The sequence below is a fragment of the Martes martes genome, assembly GCF_963455335.1.
Source record: "Martes martes genome assembly, chromosome: 12".
Taxonomy (NCBI): Eukaryota; Metazoa; Chordata; class Mammalia; order Carnivora; family Mustelidae; genus Martes; species Martes martes.
In genome coordinates, this window is record NC_137900.1 from 93,340,785 (window position 1) to 93,354,051 (window position 13,267).

The following is a 13,267-nucleotide window of genomic DNA, read 5'->3' on the forward strand; positions in this document are numbered from 1 at the left end:
TCCTGGCCGATGACTGGGCCGAGGGTACCGGGTGTACCTGCTGAGAATCGCCCCCTCGGTGCCATTCTGGTGGCAGTTCCCAGGGTGGGGCCCAGAAGCTGGTCACAGTTGGGAGGTCTAAGGTCGTGTCTGGCTCCTGGTGGCTTTGCTATGAGCCTTTGGGCGCCACACTCACCCTCTCTGGGTCCCGGGTCGCGTTCTTGCGGACCAGACGTTGTCACCAAGCCTCCCAGACCCGGCTCTCAAGCGGCGGTGGGACGCGGCTCCCTCCCGGACCGTCCTCCCGGGACCCCCAGCCTTCCCGCAAGCGAGCGCGCCTGGAGCCCAGGCCTCAGCCCGCGGCCCGCAGCGCGGGGCAGGAAGCTTCGGGGCCCGGGTGAGCTCCCGCCGGCAGCCCTGGCCCGACTCCTCCCCTGACTGTCCCCGCCCTCCTCGGGCCGGCTACTCGGGTGGCGTCTGGGCACCCCGAGTCCCCTCGCAAAGGCGCGCGTAGCCAGCGGACGCCCGCGGCGCGTCTCAGCGACCCCCGGCCCCGCCCCGCGCCGCGGCCCCGCCTCCCGCCGCTCCGCCCTCCGCGCGGCCTGAGGCTCCGGGCCCCAGGGCGGCCCGCGGGCGCAGCGCCCAGCAGCGCGGGGAATAGCTCGGACACCGGCCTGGGGCCCCGGAAGCCGTGGCCTCCCCGGGCCCCGGGAAAGTTCGGGGCCGGAGAGCCGCGGCGCCAGGCGACGGGACCCATGGAGGCGCGCGGGGAGCTGGGCCCGGGCCGCGAGTCGGCGGGCGGCGACCTGCTGCTGGCGCTTCTGGCGCGGAGGGAGGACCTGCGCCGAGGTGGGTGCCCGGGCTTGAGGGGCTGCACGGGGAGACCCGGAGGTCCTCGCTCCTTTCCGGGCTTGGCCACGCAGGGCGCGGGCGACGGGGGACCCGGGCGGGCGTGGAGGCGAGGGCCCCAGCACGTCCCCACCCGGGCGCCTCGGAGCGAGTTAGCGTCGAGGCCCCTGGAGCCGTGCTGTCGATTGCGCGGTCGCAGCGCCCAACAGCCCAGGCCAGACAGTACTTGGGGTCCCAGGACCGATTTAGGAAAGCCTCTCCCTCATCCGGAGAGCATGTGGAAAGCAACCGTGGGGCCCAGTGACCACCGGACAAGAAGATGCCCGACAGGGCTGACGGCACCCAGATAGTCCACACTTCCCGGGGGAAGAGAGTCAGAGGCAGGGGCAGGTGTGCAGCTGGAGCTCGCTGGCCGGTGTCCCTCGTCGAGGTCTCCTTGTCTGCCCCACACGGACCTGCTCATCGGCGGCTCCCAGGCTGGCCCGCAGGACCCTTCTGGAGGAAAAACCCCAGCTCCCGCCACACCAGTCCTGCCCCCGCGGCCCCCTCCCACGCTTTGGCTCTGGGGAAGGGCAATCAGTCGCCACTCCTGCTCCCGGGCTTCGTTGCCGGCGGGACCACAGGATGGAGACGGAGGCGGGCCTGGCCGCGTGGGGAGTGTCAGGGACCCAGCAGGTGGGAAAGAGGTTACATCCAAGCTGTGGGGTCTTTTTCGTCCCCTACTTACTCATTTATTTTTCCAACGGTTCCTGGGAGGGGTTGGTCTCAGGGGCTGGGAGGAAGGGGTGGGAGGAGGAGGGAGAGGGAGAGAGGGGAGGCGCACTCCCACCGCGATCGCTCTGGAGAGCTGGCCCTGAGCGGGCGGGCGGGCGCGAGGCTCCACTGCGCCCCACCAGCACTGAGGGTAGGAGACCCCGCCGAAGCTGGAGTCGCCATGCAGCGTAAGGCCCGGGTCGCAGGGCGCGACGGGGAGCAACAGGGGCCCAGTGGGAGCAGCTTTTGCGGGACGCGGGGCGGAGGGCAGCTCGGCCGGGCGCTGTCCCGGCCACGGTGCTGAATCCGTGCTCGCCGGCCTGTCTAGCCACCAGATCTAGGCCGGCTGCGCTCGCCCTTCTGCCGGGGCCGCCAGCGAGGGGGGCTCCCCCTCACCCCAACCCCCAGAGCAGGGCACCTCCCCACGCTCTACTGGCACTGGGGCCGCGGTTTGGTCTGATGCGGGACCGCATCCTCCGCGAGTTTCCTGCTGCTGGGTGAGGGAGGTCAGTCGATCAGGGTGCTTTCAGCCTGGGACGCAGGGAGGCCCTTCTCTGGTCCTCCCACCCACTGCGAGCTGGCCTGGAGACGGAGGGGTCTCGGGCCGGGGAGGGGAGCATGGCCAGGTGGGTGCAACATTTGTGCAGGCTCCGGCTCCTGCTGCTGGTTCTTTCCTCTCCAGAAGACTTTTCTAAACCAACAAGGAGATTCACCCTGTGAGCACCCTGCAAAGCCCCACATGGGCCAGCGGCTCCCGCAGACCACCCCTCGAGTTTCCCCAGCCTTGTTCCCCCAGAGGCCTGCAGTCACACGGTGGCAGAGCCGAGTGTCGGAGTCACTCATGTCAGGCACTGACACTTGAGTATGGTGACAGCGATCCAATTGTCCAGTCCATGCACAAGGACCTGTGAGGGCTCCCAGAGATGGGGAGGACACCAGTTTTTACCTTGGTGCCTGAGCAGAGTTGGGTGGCCAGGCTTCAACAAGGGACCTCCAGCTGCAAGGATACTTAATTGCGCAAAACAGCGATGTGGATTGGGCGGTATGCGCCCCGGGACCATGAGCACCTTACCTCCGGGGTCCTGCTAGACAGCCCCTGCGGGCGGTGGGGTTTTCATTTGAGCTCAGTGTGCACCCTTTGTGCTCGCCGGGAACGTTTTGCAGTTGACGGTATCTGGCCGAATGGAATGGCCAGGGCCCCTTCCTGCTCCCAGGCACACTTCTAAACCTGTTTCAGTTTTCCCAAATTTTAACTGTGGGCCAGGCTGCAGACTTCGGTGTCTTGCACTCCCTACACCCGGGAACCAAGGAGCCATGCACGCCGGTCGGGAAGGGGGTGCGCGGGGAAGGGGGTCTCCCGTGGCAGCCCCGGGCCCCGCGGGCTGGAGTAGGAAGGGGACTCCGGTGCTCCCACTCCGGCGGTGCCTCTGACCTCGGTGGCTCCTTGGCCTGCAGAGATCCCGCTGTGCGCAGGCTGCGACCAGCACATCCTGGACCGCTTCATCCTCAAGGCACTGGACCGCCACTGGCACAGCAAGTGTTTGAAGTGTACTGACTGCCACGCGCCCCTGGCCGAGCGCTGCTTCAGCCGCGGGGAGAACGTCTACTGCAAGGACGACTTCTTCAAGTGAGCGCGGGCCACGGGCTTGTGCGGGAGGGCAGGGGTGCAGTCTGCTCCTGCAAGGCGGGCCCCTCCTCTTACCCAGGCCAGGGTGCGGGTGGGGAATCTCCACAGGCCGCCAGGCCTGGCTAGCAGGGCAGCTCAGTTCTCTCCAAGTAATTGATTTTGCAAATCATGGAAATACGGTCGTTCAAAAAGACAACCCCAAGTTTACAGAACTTGATTGGATTTTCTCCGTCTTAATTTCGGTCTTGTTTTTGTCTTCAATGCTGGGGAGGGGGTGCTTTTCGAGCACAGGCCTCTGGGGTCTAAGGGAACTGCCCTATGGATCCCGCTTCCCCACTGGGACACCGAGGTCAGGGCGGCGAGGCTCTTCCCCCGGGCCTCTGGTTCACTTCTCCGTATTCTGTGCGGCTCTGTGGGGGCTGCCGGGCGGGCGACGAGGGGCAGGGCCGGGTGAGCCTCCCTCCTGAACCGCCCTGCGCGGCTTCCCGCTCCTCGTTCTGCAACCCGCTCCCGGCGAAGGAGCCGCGGATGCTGCGCTGAGCCGCGCCCTGTGCGTCCCGCAGGCGATTCGGGACCAAGTGCGCCGCGTGCCAGCTGGGCATCCCGCCCACGCAGGTGGTGCGCCGCGCCCAGGACTTCGTGTACCACCTGCACTGTTTCGCCTGCGTCGTGTGCAAGCGGCAGCTGGCCACGGGGGACGAGTTCTACCTCATGGAAGACAGCCGGCTCGTGTGCAAGGCGGATTATGAGACGGCCAAGCAGCGCGGTCAGTGGGAGGGTCCACCCACCTCCTTTCCCCGACTGCAAAATGGGGCTGGGGTCCGTCTGTTCGGGGCGCGGAGGGATCCCCACGGCCAGCGCCCGCCGCAGGACGCTCCCTCAGGGGCGCGAACTTAAGCGCCTCCCCACCCCCCGCCAGGAGGGGTGGGGGCGCGGGGGCGCGGGGCCGCCCCGGAAGGGACGACCCACCGGCTCCGGGGAAGCCTGGTTCCAGGGCCTTAGCGGCCTCCTTCCACCCTCGGGGGCGCAGGGAGGCTGGTCTGAAATGTGTGGATTATCGCCCCAAACCCTTGACCGTGAAGATCCGTCCCTACCCACAGCTTTGGAACAAAGGGGAACCCGGGCGGAGGCGGGAGGGGAAGGGGGCAGCCGCGCCCCGGCGGGGTGGGGGGGGCCGTCGGGCGGCGGAGGGGCCCAGCCTCACCCCACCCCTCGCGGCGCAGAGGCCGAGGCCACGGCCAAGCGGCCGCGCACGACCATCACGGCCAAGCAGCTGGAGACGCTGAAGAGCGCCTACAACACGTCGCCCAAGCCCGCGCGCCACGTGCGCGAGCAGCTGTCGTCGGAGACCGGCCTGGACATGCGCGTCGTGCAGGTCAGCGCCCGCCCCGGCCCCGCGCGCCGCCCCGCGCCCCGCGCCCCGCTCACCCGCCCTCCGCCGCTCGCCCCGCCGCAGGTGTGGTTCCAGAACCGCCGCGCCAAGGAGAAGCGGCTCAAGAAGGACGCGGGCCGGCAGCGCTGGGGCCAGTACTTCCGCAGCATGAAGCGCGCCCGCGGCGGCCCCAAGTCGGACAAGGACAGCGTGCAGGAGGAGGGGCAGGACAGCGACGCCGACGTCTCGTTCACGGGTACGGCGGGCCGCCTCGCCCCCAGGGCGCCGCTCGGGAGGCCCGCAGCTCGCGCGCCCTGCGGTCCCCGGGAGCCTGCAAGTGGGAATTTCCCAGTCAGGGGCTGCCCTGGCCTCCTTTTAAAAGCGTTCACAGACTCTGGTCCGCTGTCCCCAAGCCCTGCGGTTTGGCCCCTGGGGCACTCAGCTGTCCCCCTGGTGGGGGACAGCCCCCAAGACCACGGGGAAGGGGTCCGACCACGTCCGTGGCTCCTGGTCCTTGCAGTGATTTTCAGGAAAGTGAGCAGTGGTTTCGGGGTGAATGACAGAAAGCTCTCTGCTGTTTGGAGTTGGGGGGTTTGGAGTTGGGGGGCGGTCCACCCGTCTCTGTGGGATCTAATCATCTTATCCCGTCCGTGAGTGACCCCATACTTACCCCTTAATGCCCATCCTCAGACAGTTTGTGCAAGAGACCCTCTCTGGCTGCATCGCGACCTTAGGCCACTCACTCTGCCACTCAGAGCCTCAGTTAAGTTGTCTGCAAAACGGGCGTGGGGCCACCCTTCCCCGGGCGGCCTTGCAGATTATCCCGTGACCCTGGGCCCTGGCTGGCCTGTTCCTCACCCGGATCCCGCAAGGGGATCCCCCCCAAGACACCAGGTGGGACTGAGCTGAACAAAGGCGACAAGCAGGGAGGCAGAGGGCAGCCTAAGTTCTGAGAGCCGCAGAGGCTTGGGCTGGCCGGTGCAGGCTGGCCGCAAGTCCCCCAGAGGAGGGGCGCTGGGGCTGAAGGGGGAGGGGCGGGCGCTGAGCAGCGCCGTCTGTTTCCATTGCAGATGAGCCAGCTGTGGCCGAAATGGGCCCTGCCAATGGCCTCTACGGCAGCCTGGGGGAGTCCACCCCGGCCTTGGGCAGGCCCGCGGGAGCCCCAGGCAGCTTCCCGCTGGAGCACGGAGGCCTGGCCGGCCCGGAGCAGTACCGCGAGTTGCGCCCCGGCAGCCCCTATGGTGTCCCCCCATCGCCAGCTGCCCTGCAGAGCCTCCCTGGCCCCCAGCCCCTTCTCTCTGGCTTAGTATACCCAGATGCCAGCTTGGGCCTGGTGCCCGCGGGGGCCCCAGGGGGGCCCCCGCCCATGAGGGTGCTGGCGGGAAACGGACCCAGCTCCGACCTGTCCACAGGGAGCAGCGGGGGCTACCCCGACTTCCCTGCCAGCCCCGCCTCCTGGCTGGACGAGGTGGACCACGGCCAGTTCTGACCGAGGCCCCCCGCTCCACCGAGCTCTGGATGCAAGGGGTGTGGGAGGCAGTGCTGGCCCTGGCTGGGGGGCCCGGAGCGGCACTCGCCTCCTCTCCCAGAGCCCAGGACCTCGGCGGGAAAGCAGGTGCCGCGGGCGGCCGCAGGGGACAGGATGAGACCTCAAAGGAGAGCTCCTTTCTACGGAGCGCCCAACCCCGCGCCCCTCCCTCGGGGGCAGAGGGACTCCAGCGGCTCCTGTCCGTGCCCGCTCCTTCTCGGACACAGGTCCGCCGGCCTGGTGGCCGCCAGCGAGCCGTGTTTTATAAGCAGGTTTCTCCCTTGATCGACCAATTAACTGGACGCTTGCTGTTTGTAGACACGAAGCGTCCCCCACCCAGGTCGGGCCTCCCCCGCCCCCACCCCCGGGCTCCAGCCCAGGGCCACGCCGTCTTCGGGCTGGAGGAGGCTTTACTGTCTGAAATGAAAACACAGAGCACGAACCATGCTTCTCTTTCCGGGCTCCATCTCCCCGATGGAGGCCCACTTTAGGTCAGAGATGGGCCTCTTCTGTCCGGGCAAGAGGCAACCTAGCAGGGACCACGCCCGTGTCCCTCTGGTCCCAACCCCCACCTCCCCCGGGAGCCTCCTCTCTCGTCTTCCCTGGGGAGCTGGCTCTAGAGCTTTCTGTCCTTGACTCTACCACCTGTAGGGAGGAGACGCCCCTGCCTGGCCGCCCTGCTTCTCCAGGAGCAACGCGTTAAGGTTAAGGCCGTGGGGACCTCCCTCCCCGCCTACACCAAATTTCCATCCCCTCCCCCGTCACAGCTGCCCCCAGGCCCTCGGCGTCCAGGCCACGCCCAGCCCGCTGATTTCCGTTGCCAAACAGCCTGCGGCCCTCCCTCTCGGACTGGGCTCTAGCTGCCCGAGGACTGGGCGGCCTCCTCCACCCGGCGCCTGTGGCCGCCTGCCCCAGACCCCGAGGCCGAGGCCGGCGGCTGGTCAGACCCAGCCGTCTCCGCAAACCTGCATCCCAAGCTACCTGTCAGTTCTATGGACACCCCGTGTTTTTTATTTACTCTCTGACTATCAGCTCTTTCCAAGACTTCAATAAATTTGTCAGTGACAGTCGAGAAGGTCCGGGTCTCTAGTGTGGCCGGGGCGGGGGGGGGGGCGGTGCGCGGGCGCAGGGGCGGCGGGGGTGGGGCGGCTCTCCAAAAGTGGGAAGCCGTCCGTGGCAGGGACGGCACTTGCTGTGAGTTGGGCCCCTCTGTCCCTGGATTTCGGGCAAACTTCTGAGCCCTGGAAGGGGAGGTGGGAAAACCTTGTGCCCTGCCACTGCGGGGTGGGCTGGTTCCCCAGTACCCGGACCCTGGGAGAGGCGGGGGCCGCGGTGACGGGAGTGTGCTCCCAGCGGGGAGCGGCAGCAACAGGCGGTGGGGGCAGGGCAGCCAGACCCGGCCCATCCGGAGGTTCCCGGCGCAGTGTCCCGGGTGTCTCGCCGACTTGGATTCCAATCCCAGCCATCTGCTAACTCGCTGTGTGACTCTGGGCAAGTGAGCTGACCTCTCTGAGCCCTGTCGTCCTGCGAAGTGGAGACACTGCCCGCAGCTCCTCCAAGGGGAGGCGTAAGATGAGAGTCGGTGCTCACCAAGCAGGTGAGTGCTCCCTGGAGGGCAGGACTGGGGCCTCCCGCTGGACTGCTGGGCGTGGAGGCCCCCAGGGCAGGGGAGGAGTGGTGGATGGTGGGAGGGAGGAGGGGTGCTCCATGGGAGCTGTCCTCGCTGTCACGACGTCGAAGAGGCACTCGTGGGAGCCCCGGGGACTGGGAATTGGGAGGCACCAAGAGAGGATTCAGGGCTGGGAGAAGGGGCCCCGGGGCCGTTCCATCTGGGGCTGCGAACAGGGGTGCAGCTGGGGGTGTCCAGACCGCACTGGGGCGGGAGGACGAGACAGTGGCCCGTGAGACAGCACCCGCTGTGAGCGGAGCTGTGGCGTGGGGAAGTGTGACGGGCCTGGGTTGGCCTGGCGGGTGGTGCTCAGAGGTCAGGCCCCCGCCCCCGGGGTGGGGGAGGGGAAGGCCCAGGGGCTGGTGGGGCGGGGTCCTGCAGCGGTCGACCTCGCACTTCCTCCCGGGGGCTGGGGAGCCCCTGGAAAGGAAAGCAGCCGGGTCTGAGTTGTGATCCGGGCGGGGCGGCACAGGGGTGGGCGCTGTCTGATCCGGCCGCCGTGGGGGGCGGGGGTGTGCCTGTGTAAATCCTCAAGTCGACACCCCTCCTCCCGCCTCGAGCCCCTCCCCCGGGCCACCCGGGACCTTTTAGGCGCTGACAGGTTAATAAAGTGCTAAGTGTCCCCACGGGGCCCTCCGCCTGTTGGCAGTTGCCCACCGAGCTCGCTCCAGCTGGCGGCGCGTCGATAATCCCGGAGCCAGTCGGGGCGGTGGCCCTGGGGTTGGCAGCCTCCGAGACCCCTGGGGGCTGGGCCCAGCCCGCGTGTGGGAAGCACGAGACCCCGGCTGGTGTGCTGGAGGGATGGGCGCGATGGGCCCAGGCACCCGGCGGAGGCGTTTGGCCGTCAGACCCGCAGCTCACTCACGCCCCGTCTCGGGCCTTGGCGTCCCCATCTGAGTGGAGCACCCCCCCCCGGGGTGGAAACACAGCTCCATATCCGGGGGCCACCACAAAGCCGGGTGCCTGGGGCCCTCGCCGGGACTGGCATGGCAGCGGGCGGCGTTGCAGAGGCCCCAGGCACTGCCCGGACCCTGACCGGCGTGGCCAGCAGGCATCAGGTGCCCCCGGGCTGGGGGGCCACCTGGGTGGGGACACCACTTGAGCTTGCAAACCTTTTTCGGCTGGGGGGGAGGGTAAGGCTTATTAACCTTTGAACCCATTGACGTCTGACATTATCAGATGTAAATGCGTGAATAATATAAATAACAATATCGACTGATACATAAAGGGTCTTCTCTCCTTTTAAATACAGAATTCACAGAGGAGGCAAAAGTTCAAAGGACCCTCCCAAACCCAGAACCTGCCTCTCCCTGAGAGGAGGGGACGCACCTGCTCCCAGGCCTGCCCATCTCTCTCCTCACTCCCCCCACAAGCTGGCTTGTCTCGAGGGACTGGTCCCCCCAGATGTGGACAGGAGGGGATCCAAGCCCTGGGGACTCTCCTGGTTGAGCACCAAGACTATAAATCAATGGGTTTTCGCAGGAATCAGTCTGGAGCGCTCAATTCCAGGGGCTGTAATGATCAATTCTTAAAGCCCATAATTGTTCAAATTACTCTGAGCAACATAAAACATTAATTTTAAGAAATTTAATAGAAAAAAGCTCTTTAAATCCACGAGATAAATGACACCCAGCGTTGCGACCTTTTTCCATACCTTGGTGACATTGAATGATCTGAAAGTTATTTACATTTTCATTCTTCGTGGAAAATGTTGACAAGCTTTTGGCCACGGGCGAGGTGCGCGGGCGGCGCGGAGGGCCCCCTCCCCCTAATTAATGGGGGAGCCGCGGCTTCATAAAGCAGGTTTTCCATCAGTCTGCCGGGGCGACCTGCGCTGGCGGCTCCCACCCCTCCTGGAGCTGATGCCACAAGGCTCATTTTTTACCATGAAAAGATTCCCTCCCGACCAGCAGAGCCCCCTCTTGGCACGCCCACCCGATGCGGGACTAAGGAGCGGCTGGTGCGGGGGGGTGGCGCGGGGGTGGGGTCCACGGCCGGACCTGGGGGGAAGCGACAGGTGCCGCAGACCCCAGAGTCAGGGTACGCGCGCGCGGCACGGCTTCATGTTTGCAGGAGTGCGTGTGGATGCGGGCGTGGGGGTCATGCCCGGGGCCGGGGGGAGGGGGGCAGGTGGGCTAAGCCCTCCAAGCCCTGACCTCCACATGTTCCCAGAGACCGTCCAGGCGGCCGCCTCGGCCAGGCTGCGGGGTGTGACGTGTGGGGTGGCCCTGCGGCGGGCTGACGTCCGCAGGAGGGAAGCTGGGTGACCCTGGGAGGGGCTCGACCTTTCTGAGCCTCGGCACAGGGCAGCATCCTGGCCTCCCTTCCAGGGTCGCCCTGAGGGGACAGGCTCCGATGAAGGGTTGGGCAACGCTGGGGACAGCGACGGAAGAACCCCTCTCAGGGGCTGAGGGCAAATCCCACGGACGCAGAGGAAACAGCCCCTGACCTACACCACCCCCAGACTGTGCCTTCTCCCCGAACTCGGAGGCCTCAGTCGCCGTGAGGGAAGCGAGGCTTGTGTGCAGCGGCTCTGGGGGCTCCGGTGCCCTCCCTGCGTCCGAACAGAGCGCCCAGGTCTGGGTGTCCTCTGAGCCAGGTGCTGGGGTGGAGGACACAGACGGGGGGGGGGGCGGCAGCAGGGTCTCACGTCCACCCGCCCCCTCCAGCCAGTGTGCGCCCCTCGGGTGGGCGGCAGGAGGCGCTGCGGGGACCTTCTGGGGGAAGGCGTTGCTCAAGGTGATTGGTCTGGGAAGACCCCAGCCCGGAGCAGTCCCCTGTCCAAGAGGGTCCCCTGTCCCTGACGGCTCTTCCGTCATTGAGTTTCCCCTATCACAGAAGGGCCCCCATCCCTGAGGGTTCTCCCATCCCAAAGGGTTCCCCCAAACCTTAAGGGTGCCCTGTCCAGAGGAGTCCCCCATCCTTGAGGGGTGTCCCCCAAACCTGTGGGCAGCCATCATTCTGTCCCCCACGTCCGTGACCATCAGCTGTGGGCCAAGAGATGACTCTGTGTCTCTCTCTGCAAGCCGTCCCACTCATCTGTGAGGGGGTGATCTGGTCATCAAACCCAGGAAGAGATACCCCCCTGGTCTCTGGGGAAATCGAGTCAGAACGACAACACAAGGCAAACCAGATACTAACAAGTGCTGGCGCGGCTGCTGGGGCTCTAAGAAGCCGCCACCCTGGGCACCGTGGTACCGTGTGCACCGGCGACTCACTCATGGGTGCGCACCCAAGAGACAGAACGCGGGGACCCAACCGGACACCCAGACATGCAGGTTCCCAGCGGCAGGGGAACAGCGCAGGTGGTCGCTGGCTGGGAGTTCATGGCCCTCTCCCAGGGAACGGCTCCCGTCCAGAGAGGCTTGACTTGGGGGCTGAGCAGAGAAATGCACGCCCAGCCCCCAGCCCCCAGCCCTGCTGCCCCCACCCAGGCCTGTGGTCGTCTACAAAGTGGCTCTGTCCTGTTCCCCAGCCTAAAGCTCCACGAGAGACCCCTGACCATTGTCCCCGGGCCAGCCCGCCCAGACCTCCAGCTCTGCTGGCGCTCTAGAAAGGGCAGAGGTCGAGACCTGAGATGTCTCAGGGCAACAGGCCCCCCCACCCTCATTTTCTCTCTGTGCTGGGAGAACAATGCTCACTGCCGACGGGGCGGGCGCGGCTGCGCTCTGGAGAGGCTCCCTTGGCCTCCCTGGAGGACAGGAGGCGGGCCGGTCAGCTGCCACCAGCCCGGAGCTGCGCGGGGAGGGGAGCACCTCCAGGGACGGTCGGCAGGGCAGAAAGGGACCGGGACCCCCGAGCCCCATGGGGCGCTGGCATTTCACGTGGCCTGACTCCCTGGGACAGGACAGACACCTGCCCCAGGGCCCTGGCACCGAGCGCAGGGTTTGGTGAGGACGCCCCTGACCGGTTCCCTCGTAGCCAGGCCCGTCCTGGGGGCTGCCTTGGGGCCTGGGGCTGTGCGCGCATCTCCCACTCTTCCAGAAGACCCCCCTTCGGCCACCTCGGCCAGAAACCCCTCTGTAGTGCACAGCTGAGACCCCCAGTAGGCCCTTCCCGGGGAGGGGCGGCCGTCCTCTCTCCCTGGCGGATGCTTCCGTCCGAGCTCCCGCTAATCTTCAGAATGACAAGGTTTAAAATTTAATTAGCAAGTTCCTCTTATGCAAATTCTCCTCATTAAACTAAGTGTCCTATTAGTTAAAATGAAGCCTGGTGGGGGCTGGGGGTGGGTCTGGGGCTGACACCACACAGAGCCTCCTCCTCCTCCGCGCTCTCCCGCCAGCAGGGGCGGCTGCTCTCCCCCTTCCGTCCTTCAGGGGACACCGGCGGCAGGACCCAGAGGGAGGGGCCTCGAGCTGGGGGGGGGGGTGGCCAGGGCGCCGCTCGCCGCCCGGAGAGGTGCCTGGGGGGGTCTCTACCGCCCCATCCCTGCGGGCCTGCAGGGACCCCCACCCGTCTCGCAGGCCTGGGGTGACCCGGCCGAGCTCCCGGGAGGGGCGGCCACTCTCAGCGTTGAGAACGCAACGTGCGCGGCTTCTCAGCGGCTCCTTCCCCCGCTATTCATTCCAACCACGAAGCCGCCGCTGCTGCCCTCACACGGGCACACTCGGGGCGTGCGCACACTCTCGGGGCGTGCGCGTGTGCCCAGTGGCTCCGTAAATTGCGTCGTCCTCACTTTGGGTCACCCCGGGGCCATCTCCTGGGCCCCCGAATGTCCCTCGAGATGCGTTCTGCTGGTGGCCTTACCTGAGGTCCGACGGGCTATTGGCCCCTCGCATGGTTTCTGCTCGGTTCCTGGGGACGTCAGCTCTGGCCCCCTGGGGACCCCATCCAGCCTGGGCAGGAAGGCCGCTTGCCTGCCCCTTCCCCCATGCCCCAGAGTCTGGAGCTGTCGGACTGGACCCACCTGGTCCTGGGAAAGGGTCAGCATCTTTCCTCCCCAGGGGCATCCCCCCCCCCCCGACAAGGCCCCATGTTGCCTTCCTCTTCTTTTCTAGAATGTTCCATGCCAAGGCCACTCCCCATACCCTATCCATAACACCCCCCCCCCCCGTCTCTGGTGGGGCCCTAGCACAGTCTGGGGAGTCTGTGGTCACTTTGTGGCTCCCACCCCAGCCCCAGCTCTCTTCCCCTCCCCCTAGGGCTCCTGACTTGAGACCAGGAAGTTTCTCAAACTGTATCTAAGGGTCGACTGCTCTCAGAGGCTCCCCACAAGTCTTTAAAAGTGTGAGTTCATGGTGGCCAGTCTGGGGCTGGGGGAGGCTCTGGGGTCCAGCGAGTGGAGGCACCCGTCCCATCAGGGAGGGTCTGCATCAGGGTCAGAGGCTGACCTCTCTGGGGCGTGGGCGTGACCCACCCAGCAGACCCTGGGGGGCAGTGCAACCAAGAGGCACTTCCCAGCCCCCAAGGAAGCTGGACCACCAGTCCAGTCCTCACTCAGAGCCCTGCCCGCATTTCCTCTGCCCTAGCCTCATGCCCCTTTGGGGGCCT

At 66.6% G+C, this 13,267-nt stretch overlaps 1 protein-coding gene across 1 annotated transcript; it reads left to right on the forward strand.

Moving 5' to 3' along the window:
* Window positions 1-734: 734 nt before the first annotated feature.
* LHX3 (LIM homeobox 3) lies at window positions 735-6,069 on the forward strand (the record flags this gene model as incomplete). Its single annotated transcript, XM_080820597.1, has 6 exons — window positions 735-828; window positions 3,037-3,208; window positions 3,772-3,974; window positions 4,432-4,583; window positions 4,665-4,836; window positions 5,651-6,069. The coding sequence occupies 6 exons, from the start codon at window positions 735-737 to the stop codon at window positions 6,067-6,069; spliced, it is 1,212 nt and encodes a 403-aa protein (XP_080676723.1).
* Between the last annotated feature and the right edge of the window lie 7,198 nt (window positions 6,070-13,267).